Source organism: Lepidochelys kempii, chromosome 12 (assembly GCF_965140285.1).
Source record: "Lepidochelys kempii isolate rLepKem1 chromosome 12, rLepKem1.hap1, whole genome shotgun sequence".
Lineage (NCBI taxonomy): Eukaryota > Metazoa > Chordata > Testudines > Cheloniidae > Lepidochelys > Lepidochelys kempii.
In genome coordinates, this window is record NC_136391.1 from 10,631,903 (window position 1) to 10,650,119 (window position 18,217).

The window sequence follows — 18,217 nt, forward strand, 5'->3', positions numbered from 1 at the left end:
AGTGAAGTAAAGCTGTCCTCTGGGCATGGCAGGTGGGTGGGTATACGCTTCATTTCCTTTGAAATACTTAAACACATGTAAAGATCTCTCAAGTGCACCAGACTTGGAGAGCGCTTAGAGCTTAATAACAAGCTCTAAAGAAGAAAAAATGAGAACAAATGAGATATCAAATATAGAAGAATTTTGACTAAGTCTAGACTGGGGACCCATAAGTCAAAAGGTGTGTATGCTGTAATGCGTTTCAGTGGTATTTCCAACTAGTACAGTAGGATCATAGGAAGCCACACTCAAGGAGTGAGACCCAGTAGTGGTGGAGCACTGGCATTATGGCCAGTTGTAAGTGCCCTATCCCTGGTTCAGGTGGTCATTAAGTACTGGAGTGGGACCAGGAAATGACATAATGACACATCTGTTATCCCACAGGGAGTGTGATCTGTCCTTCCCAACGCCAACTGTACCAGAATCTTGGTAGTCTCTAGTTCAATAAACTGCAAATTCTGAAATCTGTGTAGTGTGGATATTTGGATTTGCAATTAACTAGAGTTTGGATTAATGAGGTTCTGTTGCAATTTAATTTTAAGAAAATAAGATGTATTTTCCTGTGGGAAAAGACTAGAACAAATATCAATGTTCTACAGTCAAATTGTGTTTATTTTACAGCTGTGCAAGCAAAGTTTAACTTGTAGTTTTGTAGAGACAAAGAAAAGTGAAACATATATTGCTGTCATGAGCTAAAAATGAGCATGTTTAGTTCACTTGGATATTTATGAGCATGCCACCAAGCCATAACGCTGAATATGTATGAAGTCATTTTTAATGCATTTTGAGTGATTAAGCCAGTATGATTGATTGTACGGTATTCTCTCTAGGTGTTTACAGTAGAGAACTCTGCAGTATCCCATTGTCTCATGGAGAAAGTGAGTAGTTAATCCTTTTACTTAAACAAATAAGTTGATTCCCTGTTGGTTTCACAGTCTCATGAAGTCCAGCACACAAGGCATGCCAGATGAAAAACGATGGTCATGGTTGCATTGGCAATCCAGAGATGAAATCCACTTTAACATATTTGGTCATCCAATTTGACAAGACTTCCTTGGAAAAATTGCGTAATATACCAAAGTGGCATCAGTCATTCAATTCTGTTGAATTTGCCTTCAGATTTTCTAGTAGTCAGTGTTCAAAATGTCTCCTTACTGTGGAAACCGTGACGATTTGAGAATAAAATTGTCAGGTGTTACAAAACTGACATACTGAGCCGAAGCTGTGTCTAACTGACCATCTTTTTCCTCCATCTCCCTCACTCCAAAAAACAATCTGTCCTCCAAAACCAAATGTGGTTGGCAGCAGTATTATTGATACTTTGGAGCTAGACCATCTGTAGCTGTAATGGGGTCACAGTGTGCAATTAATGTCCTTGACTCTGCAAAAGAGTGAGTGCCACCTTAGAGGTGATTGATTCTAATGGGAGTGGAGTGTGTTCAGTATCTCGCAGAATCAGGGGCACTACTACATTAGGAGATGAGGCAGTATGGTCCAGTGAGTGGGGAGATGGGTTTCTGTTCCCAGCTCTGATGCTGGCTTGTTATGTGACCATGACAAATCACTTTCTCTGTTTCGTTTTTCTGTAAAATGTGGCTATTAGCATCTACTTTTGAAAAGGGCTTTGATATAGGACTATTAATCCATGCATTCTGTACTCATCCATGATCCAATGCACAGTCAACCTGTGGGACTCCCTGTCAGACGATAAAAGAAAAGGAGTACTTGTGGCACCTTAGCGACTAACCAATTTATTTGAGCATGAGCTTTCGTGAGCTACAGCTCGCTTCATCGGATGCATATCGTGGAAACTGCAGCAGACTTTATATATACACAGAGAATATGAAACAATACCTCCTCCCACCCCACTGTCCTGCTGGTAATAGCTTATCTAAAGTGATCATCAGGTTGGGCCATTTCCAGCACAAATCCAGGTTTTCTCACCCTCCACCCCCCCACACAAATTCACTCTCCTGCTGGTGATAGCCCATCCAAAGTGACAACTCTTTACACAATGTGCATGATAATCAAGTTGGGCCATTTCCTGCACAAATCCAGGTTCTCTCACCTCCTCACCCCCCTCCCAAAAATCACACACACAAACTCACTATCCTGCTGGTAATAGCTCATCCAAAGTGACCATTCTCCCTACAATGTGCATGATAATTAAGGTGGGCCATTTCCAGCACAAATCCAGGTTTTCTCACATCCCCCCCACCCCCATACACACACAAACTCACTCTCCTGCTGGTAATAGCTCATCCAGGCCAAGACTGTAATAGGGTTCAAAAAAGCACTAGATCAATTCATGGAGGATAGCTCCATCAATGGCTATTAGCCAGGATGGGCAGGGATGGTTTCCTTAGCCTCTGTTTGCCAGAAACTGGGAATGGGCGACAGGGGATGGATTATTTGGTGATGACCTGTTCTGTTCATTTGCTCTGAAGTACCTGGCATTGGCCACTGTCAGAGGACAGGATACTGGGCTAGATGGACCTTTGGTCTGATCCAGTATGGCCGTTCTTATGGCTAAGAGAATTCAGGAGATGTCAGTAAGTCTAAAAATTTATATAGTTAATTTATTGACCTCTGATGCTTAGGTTCCTTTAGTAATAAAGCAGATTATTCTAGTATAGTAGCATCTCCTATGTATTGCAGTGTGTTTGTGATACGTATGGAAACAGCTATCAGTATTCACATTATCTCTTCAAAGTTGTAAGGCACTATAAGGAAAATAAATTTGGGATAATGTCATCTCTGTACTGCGGTTTATGCTTGTGACTCCAGTTAACACTGGGACCATTGGAATTGCCATATTCAGTCTGACCCTTTGTCCAATATCCTGCCTCTGACATTGGCCAGCACCAGATGCTTCAACACATGGTGCAGTAGGTAGTTGGAGGATAATCTGCCCCCACATGAAGGTCTCGTCCTAATCGCTAATGGAGATTGATTTAATCCCTGAAGCATGAAGTGTTGATATGGTCCTCAACCCTAGCTAGTATCTCCTTGCTGACTCAGAACTTTGTCCTGAGAAATGTCAGTCTCTGACTTCGTGAAGAACATAGGGAACCATTCACATTTGCGAAGTTTCCAGACTGCAGTGTCTGCATTAAAGAAAGATAGTTGCCACAACTACTCCTATAGTTTTTCTATGGTGGTGTCCAGGTGTGGGCTTCTCATTTACCCTTTGCGGATTGGACAAGAAGCAATTGGGCTTAAATGGCAGCAAAGGAAGTTCAGGCTGGACATTAAGAAAAACTTCCTAACGGTCAGGGTGGTGAAGCACTGGAATAAATTGCCCAGGGAGGTTGTGGAATCTCCATCACTGGAGATTTTTAAGAGCAGGTTGGACAAACACCTGTCAGGGATGGTCTAGATAATACTGTGCAAGGGACTGGACTAGATGACCTCTCAAGGTCCCTTCCAGTCCTATGATTCCAACCTTAAAAATGAGAAACTAATGGTGATGCCAAGTTGTAGTGTTCTGGTAACAAAATACAATTCTGATCATTAAACAAAAGTGTTTATATGTATAGATACATATAAAAGTTACAGTGGGGTAGACATATAGTGATTCTTCTATTAACAGCAGGAAGTCTCCAACATAAACATATGCCACACAAACAGAACACTTACTGAAGCCTGGTGCAGTGTTGTCTGCTGACTCCTGTCTTAGTGAAATATCAGGCATAGGCCCTGACAAAGGCCAGATAACTGATGTAATATATCAATGGTCTGATCTAGTGTGGCATAGTTTTTACTTAAATTCTAATCACTCATACCCAGAAACAAGGTGTCTGTAGATGTATCATTACTTAACTAAAATAAAATCATATATATTTCAAAAGTATTTTCCTTTGTGAATATCAAATGAAGGTTGTTAATATTCTGGTATTTTGTTTACTGAATGCTCACATGGTGAGAAGAACCACTAATGGGTTTGGGTTTATGAATTTACCTTCCAGATCGTGGTTTCCATCTTCAGAACATTGTTTAAAATAGTAGTTTATTCAAAAGTCAAAATATGAAACACTCAAAGCTGTACTAAAAGAAAAAGTATAAATGACTTACTTTTCTCTTTAAGATATTTAAAGCCAACCATGTAGCAGATAAAATTAAAATAATAGAGAAACGTCCTGAATTACTGACCGCTTCTGATTTGGAAGATAAAAAGGTAGGTAACGCTTGCCCTGTTTTGGCTCTAAAAACACTAATAATAAACAGACTGAAAAGTACCTTTCCTTTCTATTGGGATTGAATAGCTGTTAAATCAATTCTGTTAAAACCAAAGCTGTCTGTCCATTCTCTTCATGTCCGTGGTGTAACAGTGAGTAGGTAGTCCAGATTCTGTCCAATTGGAAAATAAATCTGGCCTGGTCTTCACTCATATCCCTTCAGAATGTATCTGCAAAGATCATTTTCCTAACCTGTTGATTTCACTGTGCCATGCCCCCTTTACATCACTCTACTGGTTCCCCCTTGTCCGTTGCATCAAACTTATGCTACTTGTCTTCATTTTCAAGACCCTTTATGGCCTATCCTCACTTTGCCTATCCTCTGTTATTCACTGTTGAAGTTGACTAATGCCTCTGATTGGCCCATGATGCTAGCCTCCATCACTCACTTGTTACATTTCTAAACGAGCACCTTTATATTTTCTCCCACGCTGCCTCTCATGCTTGGAAAGAGATTCCTGTAAACACCTGCAATGCTCCCTCATCCCCCTTCAAAACCCTCCTTATTATAATTTCCTTTGTCATGATGACCACAAAAAAACTTGACACTGGTTTAAGTGACTGGTGTGCTGAGACCACTGCCTCTCATGCTGACCAGTATTGTCTTATTGTTTCCTTGTGGTCCTCTGCCTGTCAATATCCATCATCCTGTTGGATAAAACAATATCATGTTTTATATACAAGTTCTAAACTCTTTGTGCCAGGAACCAGCTCTTTGTTCTGTTTGTGTACAGGATCTAGCACAATGGGATCTTGATCCATGAGTAGGGCTCCTAGGAGTTATGGTAATACTAACTGTTGGTTAGTGTGCTGACTTATTTTTAACCACAAGAGTTCTACAACCAACCCCTAGCAAGGCCGTAGTTCTACTGGCATAAAGGTACCTTATACTTGCATGAGAATAAGTTATACTGTTGTTAGCACATCTGTACCAGTGTAACTGCATTTGCGCTAGGGGATTAGTTAAAGCCAAAGTGGCACAACTTTTATATGTGGACAAGCACTATATGGAACAGTTTTTTGTTAAATATCCTGAACCCAGGGTCGAAGGCTGTCTAGAAGTGTTGCTTGCTCACATCCTTAAGTTCAAATACTGCAGATTATCAAAATTCAGTTACTAAACTCTTCACATCTAATCATAATTAAATTTGCCTCACACTTAGAATTATAGGAAAATACCTTTTGTTTACCAGTGGATTCTAAAAAATCAGATATACTTGTCTATTCTGCAGTACAGAATATGCAGCAGAAAAAGGGAGGCCCACTTTTGGATGGCTTTATGTACTAAACATTGCAATATGACAAGTTAGGAGTTCTGTAAATTGCTTGCTTATGAGTTTGGGTTTTTTTAAATGCCTTTGCCTTTCCTTTTTGTCAAGGTCTCAGTCCTCATAGGAGAACCGTTTTTCACTACAAGCCTGTTACCATGGCACAACCTATACTTCCTGTATGCTAGGACAGCTGTGGCAGCCCACCTCACAAACAGTGTCACTGTCCTGCCACAGTCTGCTTCCCTTTACATGATGGTCGTGGAGTTCAAGGTGAGATGGTTGGAATTATGCAGCTTATAGTTACATAGTCAAAATTGAACCAAGTTGGCTCTCTTCAACAGTATTTTACATTTCAGGTTTATCATATCTGAGCACCTTGTTTTTTCAGCATCACTGTCTTGCTCTTAACAATAGAGCAAACTGAGAGCAATTTGACATCTCAAATTGAAGGTAGTGTGTTGTCATTTCAGTCATTCCTTATCTTGAACTGAACATATTTTTTATTGGAAGAACAAATTAAGTTTTTAGCAGTCAGCTAAATGTTTTACACATTCATTAGGAGCTGTGCTTCAGAGTGTTAAAAGCACTTCAGGATGGAAGATTGCATTTTTTTTAAGACAGTTCAACACCTGAAACTGCTAGTTTTTTCATTCCCTCTGCACAGCAGAAACCAAGATCTTCAGTCACTTTGAAACTGAAGGGGTTTGTGTGTTTTAACAATTAAATGGTTTGAATATTTTTAAATTGATCTGTAGCGTGAAGAGAAATTATTGGAAATAAATCAAAATTGTTTTGCCAATAAGTGCTGTGTTCTGAAAAATTGTAAGTTAAACTATAAATGACGACACTTTTCAATTATAAGACTGGACAGGCTTCAGGAACTTATAGTAATTTTTAATGTTAAGTTAGCAACATTCTAGTGGAGGGGTGAATCTCAACCTTTTCATATCATGGACCACATCTTAATAATTATCTTATGTACTAGCTCCTCTCCCATTTCTATTTTAGGAATCATAGGTGTTGCTTGTAATCACAACAGGTTTTTTAAAAAAAAAAAAACTCTGAGAAAAGTGACTTCTTTTTCAAATTGATCAAATGAGGAGATGCATGATCATTATGTGGATTTGCTTTACAGTAGACCAGGGGAAGGATGGTTCAGGTTTTTGCACTTACCTAGGACTTGGGAGACCTGGGATTAGTCACTGTTTTACAGCACGTGTGTATTTACCTCTCTGTACATCTCTAGCCAAACTTACCTATCGCTCTTAGTGAGGGTAGAAAAGCTATTCAGACAAGACATCTGTAGTTTATTAAAAATGTATGTCTCTTGTACGTATAAATAATCTGTATTGATCCTTAATCAGTGTTGCCTTTGTCTCCATCATATAAAAAATTTCTTATCCTGAGGAACGACAAGCTGTTCAGAGCTGTTTAGTGTGTGTCATGTCAAATATAGTGTGTTTATAAAATATAACATTACAAACCATTAATGCGTTGCACTCACTCAGAACAGAACAACAGAGAAATGAGTTTTCTTCCATTAAGAATAAAGGTGCACAGTACAATATTGCAGATTTAGGATTATATCTTCCCTTCGTTACACACAAGCGCGCACAACTCCCTTTGCTGGCAGGTACAGTTAAATACATATCTAGAGCGGGATGGTCTCCTTAAGCTTCTTGTACACTTCTCTTCATATCCAGCCATTTGATGTTTAGCTCTTCTTCCTGAGAACAAATCCATGAAGGGCAGGTCCATGTAACCTGACTGGTATTGCTAAGCTGTCTGCTTTGGAAATATAAGTCTGTTTTTGAATAAACAAAGTGTGTCAAGCAGCAAGTTTGTTTTGGTAATCAACTAATACTGAAAATATTAGTTTTGAAACCCATGATGTTAGAATATTTACTTGGCTTAGAATTTTGTATCTGCATGGCTTTAAAATAGACATGGCCTACATTTTCCAAAATGACTAGTGATTTTGGGGTGCCTTAATTTTTGGATGCCCAGCTCAAGACTTATTGAAAAGGCCTGATTCTCACAAAGTGTTGAGCTCCTATACTCTGAAAAATTGAAGCACCAACAATCATAGCCACTTATGAAAAATTTAAGCTGCATTGAATAAATTTTATTGTACAAGAAAGCTCTGTAATTTAACAAATCTTATGGTGCTAAAGATAGTAGTGGGGTTCTTCTCCCCTCCCTCAGAGAGTGTGCTGACTTTGGCTTTTTCTTCCTACAACATGAATGAATGGAGAGCAGAAACCATTTGCCTTGTAGGGCTTTCTTTGATCAGTTTTTATATAAAATATAACTTAAGTGATGACTGCAGTTAAAGAAAAGGTTAAGCGTAAATTTCTTAATATTTGGCGCTGTTGAATAACCCTAGAAGATCCAGAGCAATCTAAAGCCCAAAAGACAACTGTCATAAAGGGGGGGAAATTCACCATCATTCCAGAGAATTGCACTAAATTATTTGTTCCACTTATTGATCTGAATCCTTTCAAATGTACTAAAGGTCATTGGACAGAAGGCTGGTTAGAGATGCTTCATAATTACCCTAGCTTTTGATGCATTCAGCATACTAATTTAGAACAGTCTTTATCTGGCTCGTGGTATAACTGTGACCTTCTGTGTAAAGTAGAAATTCAGTAAACAAGACCTGATGAGAGCAGAAACATTGATGTGCTAACTCTTTATAGCAATAAATGAGAATAAAATGAGTCTTTCTGAAACTGCTTAATTTGCTTATCCACTAAAGATTGGCACAATAGTCTTGTAAGTAGATGACCGTTGAACTGAAATACTACCTGTTCTTTGACTCATTGGCTACAGTAAGAGCTGCTGCCTTCCAACAACTGTTACTGAAGGGAAATTTTGAGAGCACTATAGCTAGTAAAATCCTTCATAGGAAATAACTCTGCCTCTGTCTGAGTGATTAGAATCCTGCCACAAGAAAGGGAGAGGCTAGTAAGAATGTGTCAAAATTATATGCAGTTCACAGAGCCTTGCATATTTCCCCCCCCCCCCACCTCATTCCCCTTTGAAGAAATAATGAGGCAAATCCTCAGTTGGTACTATGTGTTGTCTGTTTAATAATGAGTTGTAAAAGTTCTTTGTGAATTCAGGAAAGACTTTGTGCAACTTCTTGTTCTGCTAAACTATCACTCACGTTTTCTAGAGGTCTTCATGCTTTCAGATTTCCTGTAGCATCTGATAATGTGGACCTCTAAAATGACTGTTCAGCTTTGTCTTGATGATCGGGTATGTTTGTTCTTTGTTCCCAGGGCCTTATTACTCCTCCTATCTAGGCTGCTCCGAGAATACAGAACAGTTTGCAATGTCTCTGAAGTAATGCTATTCTTTGAAGTAATAGATCTGATGTGTAGGATAAGGGCTAATCATGCTGAGAAAGACTTACATCTGTAATGGCTTGTCTGAGTGTGCATTTTTCATCAAAGCACCATGTGCCCAATTTGTGTTCTGCTTAAAGGTTCAGAAACCTTTCAGTACACAGCATGCATGCCGTAAGACAGATTTTAGTTAGGGATATTATGAAACTTTGACATTTGTTCTTCAGATAAGTTAAATTTGGAAAAAAAAAAAAAAAGAGGTACAGAAACAACTCCTGTGGAACACTGACATGTTCCCAAGACATTCTGTTAGGTGATTTTAATGGCAGTTATCTCTGCGTTAACTAGGCCATTGAAGACCAATCTTGTAGGTGTTTTTTTAATCTGATTTATCACCATGTCTGTTTGAGCCTACAATTATTTTAGGATTCTTAACCTTTAAGGTAAGAACTACAGTGGACTGGAGGGAGAAGTATGGTGAGGAAGAAAGAAACTGAGCCCCAACTCAGAAGGACTTTTGAGATCAGGTTTTGGAGGCTACTGCAGGAAAATGCGACAGTAATAAGCAAAGAAGCAGATACATCATAAAGGCTGCTGTACAATAATTTCATGGCTTCAGTGCATGATGGTGATCAAATATCCAGGGGAATATTGATATGTTCATAATGCAGAGTACAAAGAACTATATGATGGGTAACATAAACTCACCAGACATGCAAAGATGGTGTAATGTCCACTTTGAGGAACCATAAAACAGTTCAGATTTCTAAAGAAATCTGTTGGGGGAAGAAGCTAGCAAAACTACAGGTAATTGCTTGAGAGGGTAATAATGCCTACATCCTTCATTTAGAGCCTTGCCTATAGATCTTGTATGAAAGATTCTGTAGCTGGTGGCTTTAATATATCGACCTTTCCTTCTGAAACACAAATCTATTCTGAATATTTTTATCCCACATATTTTAAATGTTTTTTCTCCCAACCCGAGTAGAAGATGTATATTTTTTTGACTGAAGAACACAAGACTCTAGAGAGTAGAATAGGATTTATGTACTACAAAGGCTCCGTAATGGTCACCTTTTGGTCTGTGAGAGTATGTCTGTACAGCTAAGAGAACCCGCAGCTGGCCAATGCCAGTTGACTCGGGCTTGCTGGGCTGTTTCATTGCTGTGTAGACTTTCTGGGGGGTGGGAGGGTCTCAGAGCAGAAGCCTGAAAGTCTACGCAGCAATGAAACAACCCCGTAGCCCGAGTCGGCTGGCACTGGGCAGCTGGGGTTTTTCTTCACTGTGTAAGACGTAGCCCTAGGGGACCAGATTCAGAACTATACTTGTGCTTCCAGTTCTGTGGTTTCTTTGTAGTATGGTAAATTACAAACAAATGTTTAGTTTGACCCTACTGCATTTATTGTCAAAAGATCATTTTTATTCCATTGACAAATTGCATCTTGCCTTATCTAAGGCATAATATCTGAGAAATGCAAGTTTTAATGATTTAGAGCCATGCTCTAATCTGATTAATGCCACATCTCTCAAAATATCATTCCCCTATCATTAGATACAAGGTTGGGTAGAAGCTTCATCCTGTGTAAGTGTTCAGTAGGGCTTACCTCAGAAGGAACGGTTGTGGATATGCATGCAGGGTTGCACAACAACTGCCATACCAGCTCTTTTAAAGTAATGGGAATATTATCATTTTTGTGACTATAACATCATATTCTGAGCAATTTGATTATCTGTTCTGTTATGCATATAGTACATGCATTTAGAGGTAGTGTTTTATTATTTTTATACTCTGAACAGTGATAAAAGTTCAGTGAACTATAAAAATATCCATGCCTTCAGTGACAGTAGCATTTTTTTTAGTTCTGAAACAAAACTGTTAAGGATACGGAAAAATCTCTTGAGCATTAATCTCAAATTCTTCAAACGTCCACTACATAAACAAAACACTTTTCCTACATCCAACTTATTTGAGACCAGAGCACCTTACCAGAAACCTGTTTCACTCCCCTAATATACTTGTCCAAAATATTTGACTTCAGTATACCCTCTTTCCTTGCTTCCTGATTTCCAGTAGGCAAGGCAGAGCGTGAGGGCAGGATAATTTTGTATCCATTGTAGGGTAGCATTTTTGACTTGTATTAAAAGGGTTGCTTATCATTGTAATACAGATTCCATGCTGTACAAACATAATTGATTATATTGGTTTATTTTAGATGACTGTGTCCATTCTTAAGGATTTATTTTCCCTTTGTTTTTAGGAACACTACTAGACAGTATATGCATTTCCTTAAAAACCTGATTTTAGTAATCTCTAGAGTGTGTATGTATATGTACATACAAGATATGTACTAAGGGTCCTTATTACTAGGTGAAATGTATAGATGCTGCTCTGAACTTTCAGGCAAGTGTTTTGAAACTAGATCTGCCACACACTTTTGTGTGTGTGTGTCCAAATACATTCAAGCAGCTAGAATAGGTAATTTTTTAGGCAATTTTGGTGTGATTGTGACGGGAATAATGCAACAAACTTTACAGCCAGAAAAAGAAAACTCCGTAAAAAAATTTCACTTGTGGAGCCCTCCAGTTCTCAGTGGTTTCAGCTTTTGAGTCTAGTGTTGCCTTAGCATTAATGTAGCTCTAGTTATTAAACATGAACCAAAATACTCGTGTGACATGGGCATTTGGACCATGTAGTTCAAGAAAAGTTTGTTTCTTCCTGTTGATCATGAGTGGAAAGAGTCTAGCTGAAAAAAAATGTTCACTTCATAAGTGCATATAGGTGGCTTGATTTCAGAGGCTGGAATACTTTGGGTTGACAAAATATGATTAATGTAGAATCTATTTATCGTCAAACTCAGTTTGGCTTGTCTTATCTGGCTATTGCAAATAAATAGGAAGCAAGAATGAAAATGAAGTCCTATGCTACAACAATAAAACTAAAATACACATTCTCCAGAGAAATGTTCTTTCATTTCGCAAAACTGCTTGTCTGTATCAGTGGTTTTCAATCTTTTTTTTCATTTACGGACGCCTAAAGTTTTGAATGGAGGTTCGGACCCCTTTGGAAGTCTTAGACATAGTCTGCAGACCCCCAGGGATCTGTGGACCACAGGTTAAAAACCACTGGTCTGCATGGTTTTGTTTCTTCAATTTAATGATTGAGGTGAAGTGCTATTACAGCACTTTAAACTGTCAGTTTTCCCATAAGAATTCCAGGAAAAAATTAAATTGAAAAGTGCCAGATGACTGAACTCTTTAATCCACAGTGATGCAACAGCATAGGTGGAAGAAATGCAGAGTTTCCACACTGAATCATAAGCATACCCCCCAACCTGGAGGATAACCTTTCACATGCCCTTTGTGTCTAGGCAGCAAAAAAGATACCCCTTGTGATTTAGGTATTTTGTTCTCCGGAAACTGAACTGAGACCAATTCTTTAACAAAAGCCAACAGACTAAGATAGTAAAAGCTTTAGGTTGTTCCTGAACTGGATCTGTATTCTGTTCTGTAACCTGAAGATTGAAGGTGATATGTCCCATTATTAATCCCCTGATTCAACTAGCCTGAAAACAATTTTTAAAAAATACCTTTCCTAGCCTTTTCAACTCGCTGCAGCATATAGTTAAGAGCTTGGTTCACAACTAAAATTCTTGCCTAAAAGAAATACTTGCTTTGCCTCGTTAGGACTTGTGGCGAATTCGAAGCCCATGTGGTACCTGTGAAGGGTTTGATGTTCACATTATGGATGACATGATTAAGGTAAGAGGGATCATCTAAAGTCTTTAGGCAGAATGTGACATCTTTAACTTTACAAGGGAAAAGAGCTGTAATTTAGTGGAAGGTATGAGTGAATAATGTGTTTTACATCTGTGCATGTGACACACAATTTGTTTCATCCTAAAGTGATGTCAGTGGTATTCTCAGTTAAGATTTTTTTCCCCAGGAATTAAGTTAGTCTTTTTCGATTTTTAGCCTTGTATTTCTTTTTGATCTGACAAAGCTGTTTTGCTGTCTTCAAGCATTCAGAAAACATTGTATTTGTTGATTCAAAATAGGGATTTGAAAATGTATTCTCAAAGTTCATTGCGTTTTATGCTGGAAATCAAATAATCTAGAAAGTTTCATTAACTTTTCCTCACACTTGTAATCAGTGCAGTTACTTAAACTAAGACGCTTTCCAAGAACCAGCAATGAGACGTGGCTAGTAGTGGTTAATCCTTTGACACCAACTTTACTGGCATGTCCCATTACCAGTAACGAGGTGAGCTTGGAAAGCCCAAGGACCAATCAGCTTTATTGCAAAAATTGTGTGTGTCATTTTCAAGCATTTCTGAAAGACCTCTCTAATGTGACCGACTTTAGAGACACTTCATCTATTGTAAAAAGAAAGGGAGGACTTGTGGCACCTTAGAGACTTAACAGCTATAGATCACTCAAATAAACTTGTTAATGAGAGCATTTGTGTAGGTAGGTCCCAGTAGTTGCTTTATCTTTCTATCAAGAGCAGAATTTTCATGACACTAAATGAATGTATAAGTAACTTGGCAATACCCTTATGAAGTGTAGTGGATAGGAAGGTAGGTTCTTCTAATACAGATTTTACAGTTAACAAAAAAAGTAGGGGCAACCAATGTGAGTTATTTTCTCTCTTATCCTCATCACAGGGGAGAATTGTGTAGCCAATGGAGTCTTGGAATGCTACATTTTAAAACTTTTATTGAAATGCTGCTAGAGAATGAGTGTGCTAGAGAAAGCAGGTCAAAGAAGTGTACCTTGCTTTTGGGACAGAAAATGATGGGAACTGGTTCCACAACCTCAGACTGGCACCCAAGAAAGCTCTGTTTCTTGTCTAAAATAAGCTTTACCCTTGTGATAGGAAGTTCTGTTGTGCTTGAGGACCAGAGTTATTGACCACAGTCCTCATGCTGGAGCTTTCGGTGGTCTTTTAAACAACCTGGGTCAGGCCATTGAGAGCCTTGAAGATAGGAACAGACAAACTTAACTTGATATTCTATGGGAAGCAAGTCTAGAGAAGGAAGAACAGGTTTGATGTGTTCGCAATAGCCTGGGTTTCTGAAGAGAGTTATGCATGTTCTCTATACTAGCTGGAATCATTTAAGGGCTGATGTCTTCATGCTTATCTGTGTTGTAGTTTAGCTAGGAGGTACACAAACCACATCATACATTATACCTAGCATCACTGATTAAGGAGTAAACAAACAAACAAACAATCCTTGTGAAGGACTATCAACAGAGGGAAAATCATTTTGTAGTGACCCAGTCACTTTTGTAATCACTACAAAAAGTAATTTTCCCTCTGATATTCACCCCTTCTTGTCAACTGTTGGGAATAGGCCACGTCCACCTTGATTGAATTGGCCTCGTTACACACTTGGTAAGGCAACTCCCATCTTTTCATGTGCTGTAATATAATATGTACTGCCTACTTTATTTTTCACTCCATGCATCTGATGAAGTGGGTTTTAGCCCACGAAAGCTTATGCCCAAATAAATTTGTTAGTCTCTAAGGTGCCACAAGGACGCCTCGTTGTTTTTCTTGATACAGACTAACACAGCTACCCCGCTGAAACCTGATTAAGGAGTTTCAGAGTGGTAGCTATGTTAACCTGTATCAGCAAAAAGAATGAGTACTTGTGGCACCTTAGAGATGGCCCATTTCCAACAGTTTCAAGAAGGCGTGAGTAACAGTAGGGGAAAAATTAGCATGGGGAAATAGTTTTTATTTTGTGTAATGATCCATCCGCTCCTAGTCTTTATTCAAGCCTAATTTAATGGTGTCTAGTTTGCAAATTAATTCCAATTCTGCAGTCGGTTTTGGTCTTTACCTGGCTTTTTCTTTCTTCAGAATTCTCTGAATTTTAGGGAGTCCAAGGAGGCAGAGCCTCACCCATTGTGGGAATACCCTTGCAAATCACTGTCTGACCCCCAAGAGGTTATGACATTTGACTTCAGACTGACTGTACCACAACATACTCTCAGCACAGATGGCTCTGTAAATCTGTTAAGGTGAGAATTATTGTCTAAGAAAAGCATAATGAGTTTTTCCTTTGCTTGCACTCAACTGCTTTATACATTACTACAGGTGACTATCCAAGACCATGTTTAAATAGCATTAAAGGTGAGACCTGAAGTTGCAAAAGCCACAAAAACTCAGAACTACACTCCACTGTAACCTAATGCTGCCTACCCTACCTTCAGCTGAGAACTGACAGATCGCTACCCAGGAAGTAAAAGGGAATTGAGACAGAGATTAGAGGTTATTTCTTGGAAAATGGACTTGTATTTAAAAATAGCACTGTTATTAAGGAGGATATGAGCAAACGGGTATAGAGTATGTTACCATGAGTTAAATATTAACAGTTTGATTGAATTAATATATATGTTAGGTCAACCAGACCAAGATCTGGATGTTTATTTCCCCTTTCCAAATATAACCATCTGTTCTGTGGTTGATCAGTTCTTTCTGACCAGCACATAGTTTATCTTCCAAATTATGGTTTCATTTTACTCGCTGTAAGTACATAATTCGTTGCTGTAATTATCAATATTTGTAGGTAGCTAGTTCACCTTTCCTTAAATATTATATGCAACATGTATTTTGAGATAATTCCAACTGACTTTTCATAGTCACATGTCTCTAAAATTGAAGTAACATTCCTCTTCAAATAGTTCTGCAGTGTAGGCTATAATTCTGGAATACTGTGTAACCAGTGTAAAAAACTTGTAAGAAAACTTGGTTTTAACTTCCATTACTTCAGGACTTCTATTCTTCCAATTTAAATGCAAAATTGTAACGTGCTAATGTAAATGTCTAACTTGGCTTTCTCTGTGTGATATATGATTTATGGGTACTTATGTGGTCCAGATTATACCTTCTTGTGGCAAAACTCACAGAATAGAGCTCTGGTAGAAAAGACTGTTAGGCTCCCCTGATAGGGGAGGAATTCTCATTTTATTGCAAGGATGAAATTTGTCCCCACCTTTCAGAATAGATCATAAAGTCTGCCCCCAAAGCTGGCAAATACTTGGGAGTTCTGTGTGGATCATGGAGATCCATGAGAGGCCAGACTCATCTGTGTGCGTTCCCTGTGCTTCAGCACCAGCTGTGTTCCCTGGCAGCATGTCTTTTGTAGCCACGCAGCCAGAGATTGCCCCTTGAGGCACCAGTGGGCTCGGTGGAAAATAGAATGCAGACTTGGTCCTGTATTTATCTCTTCCAGCCAAGCTCTGGGAGCAGGAGGTGGGTGAAGGCATCTGTAGGATTCAGAATAAAAGGGGGAAATGATGTGGTATGAAAGCAGAGGAAACCCCTTCCCACCCAACCTTCCAGGCAGGAGGAGGAGGATTCCCTGTCAATGTGTGCCTTCTTACCTACTAACCTGGAACACATTTTTAATTATCACGGACCCAAACACACACAGTCATGGCCTGCTCCAATATAGTTTTCCTGCATTTTGTCAGATTTACAGGTCAGCAATTGGTTATACAGTTGCCATCCATGGCTGACCTATTCAGCTACTCAGCTCCTCCCCAAGCAACAGATTGGGCGAATACCATAACACAAATACTGTGTTCACAAAAAATAGAGACATTGTTTTAGGTACAAGTGTTCTATAAAGTTATCAGAAAAGAATCAATTTACTTGTTTCTTTCTAGGCCTGGGAAGAGCCATGGAGCAGTTCTGTGGATGGAATATCATCTGACTGCTGATATCTCAGTCAGCACAGGACTTGTGCAGATTTCAGATGAAAAGGTATTTTCTTAATTTCATTTAAGCTGTATTCTTTGAGGGGAAGGAAAAAGTTTATAGAATTACAACAGTGAAAAATCCACCTCTCCTGGACACACAGTCTTGGTTATCTTACTTGGTGTTGTTTTTATTAGATTTAGCTGCTCACTACACTTCATTGTAGTACTATGTTAAGCTATGTAAGTACAATGCCAGTAGAATTGTCTATTTAGATGTGAAGAAGGTAGTTTGAAACAGAGAGGTCAGAATCAATTCCAAACACTCCTGTAGTTCTGGAGCTAAAATTCACAGCTCAAGACCCATCTGTAGTTTGAAATTATGATTAATTCTTCTTGCTCTGCCTAATTCAGTAAAAGCAAAACATTTTAAGGGAAAAGAACAATAAATATTCACTAATTTCATCTCACCTTAAGTGTTCTGTGGCCAAATTATTATTTTCTTTTTCACATTGCATTGTGCAATACAAAACATTTCCTCAGCAGCAATGGATAATATATCACTCCTGTAAGAGTTGACAGGGATGTAATCAAAGGTGAGAGAATGGTTAATGTTGATCTGTGTGTTGCTCTCTTAAGAGGATCAGGGTATTACTGCTTAGTGTCTTGGAATTGTGGACTATTTTTTTTCTTTTTGTCTACAGGGCAATTGCAAATGGAATCCTCACTGCAAGCAAGCTGTCTATTTCTTCAGTTCTGCACTTGAACCAGAAACTCTGACAGACTTCCCTAGTGCTATCACATACGCTATAAATTTTAACCCAAAGATGGGCGAGATTGCAATGAGTTTTAAACCATTATCATAAAACATTCTGCTTTTACTTGACACTTTCCTAAGTTATAATAAATATATTGAGAGATGGTGATAGTGTTTCCTTTTTACAGCAAAGATTTTATTGTGATCAAGCTGACTGCTTTGTAACCTACCTCAAGCATATCTGGTGTTGTTTTCAAAGTACACAACTGGAGAAGAGGAGAGAGAAAGAAGTACCTCCTGGGTTTTGCCAGGTGGCATAACGCCGATCGGACTATAAATCCATCTGTCATTGCCTGTTACAGCATGAGAACGGAAGTGCTTTGAGGTTATTTTGGGGATCTAAAGCAAATTTAATAAATCTTAAACATTAATTTAGCATCCTAAGGGATGAACAGATTAAATCCTGCTTTGACAGAGAAAAATGAGTTAACCTGTTAATTTATTTAATCCCTTGCTAGGACAGTAAAATTAATCTGTTTACCTTACTGTTTTCTATAGCACCTGCCACTGTTGTATTCAGAATATGGGATGTTGACTTCAGACTCTACCAGTAGAAATCCCATGATGGGATATGTGGGAAAATTCATGAGGTAGTCCGTTTAATATGGAAAGGGAAACCACTTAAAGATACCCAAGAAACTTTTTGCAGGTTGTGACTCATTACAGAAAAGTTGTTGGTGATAAAGTATTTTGTGACAACATTTGGATTCAGCCAGTGTCTAAGGTATTGCAGCTCTGAAGAGGCCTTTACCCAACAGTGGACTGAAAACTGCTGCAGAAAAAAAAACTGGAAG

The 18,217-nt window shown here is 38.7% G+C and overlaps 1 protein-coding gene across 7 annotated transcripts in view; it reads left to right on the forward strand.

Moving 5' to 3' along the window:
• Positions 1–17,527, forward strand: part of PRMT7 (protein arginine methyltransferase 7) — a 50,125-nt gene extending 32,598 nt beyond the window's left edge. For 5 of the 7 annotated variants that reach the window (XM_078848093.1, XM_078848095.1, XM_078848096.1 and 2 more), the window contains exons 12-18: positions 870–917; positions 4,127–4,216; positions 5,657–5,818; positions 12,584–12,658; positions 14,766–14,926; positions 16,577–16,673; positions 17,311–17,527. In XM_078848093.1, coding sequence (XP_078704219.1) covers positions 870–917; positions 4,127–4,216; positions 5,657–5,818; positions 12,584–12,658; positions 14,766–14,926; positions 16,577–16,673; positions 17,311–17,472 — 795 coding nt within the window. In that variant the 3' untranslated portion in view covers positions 17,473–17,527. Of the gene's footprint in view, positions 1–869; positions 918–4,126; positions 4,217–5,656; positions 5,819–12,583; positions 12,659–14,765; positions 14,927–15,002; positions 16,674–17,310 lie in introns of those variants that run through there. The other 2 variants (XM_078848097.1, XM_078848092.1) reach the window with 2 other exon arrangements.
• The last annotated feature ends 690 nt before the right edge of the window (positions 17,528–18,217 follow it).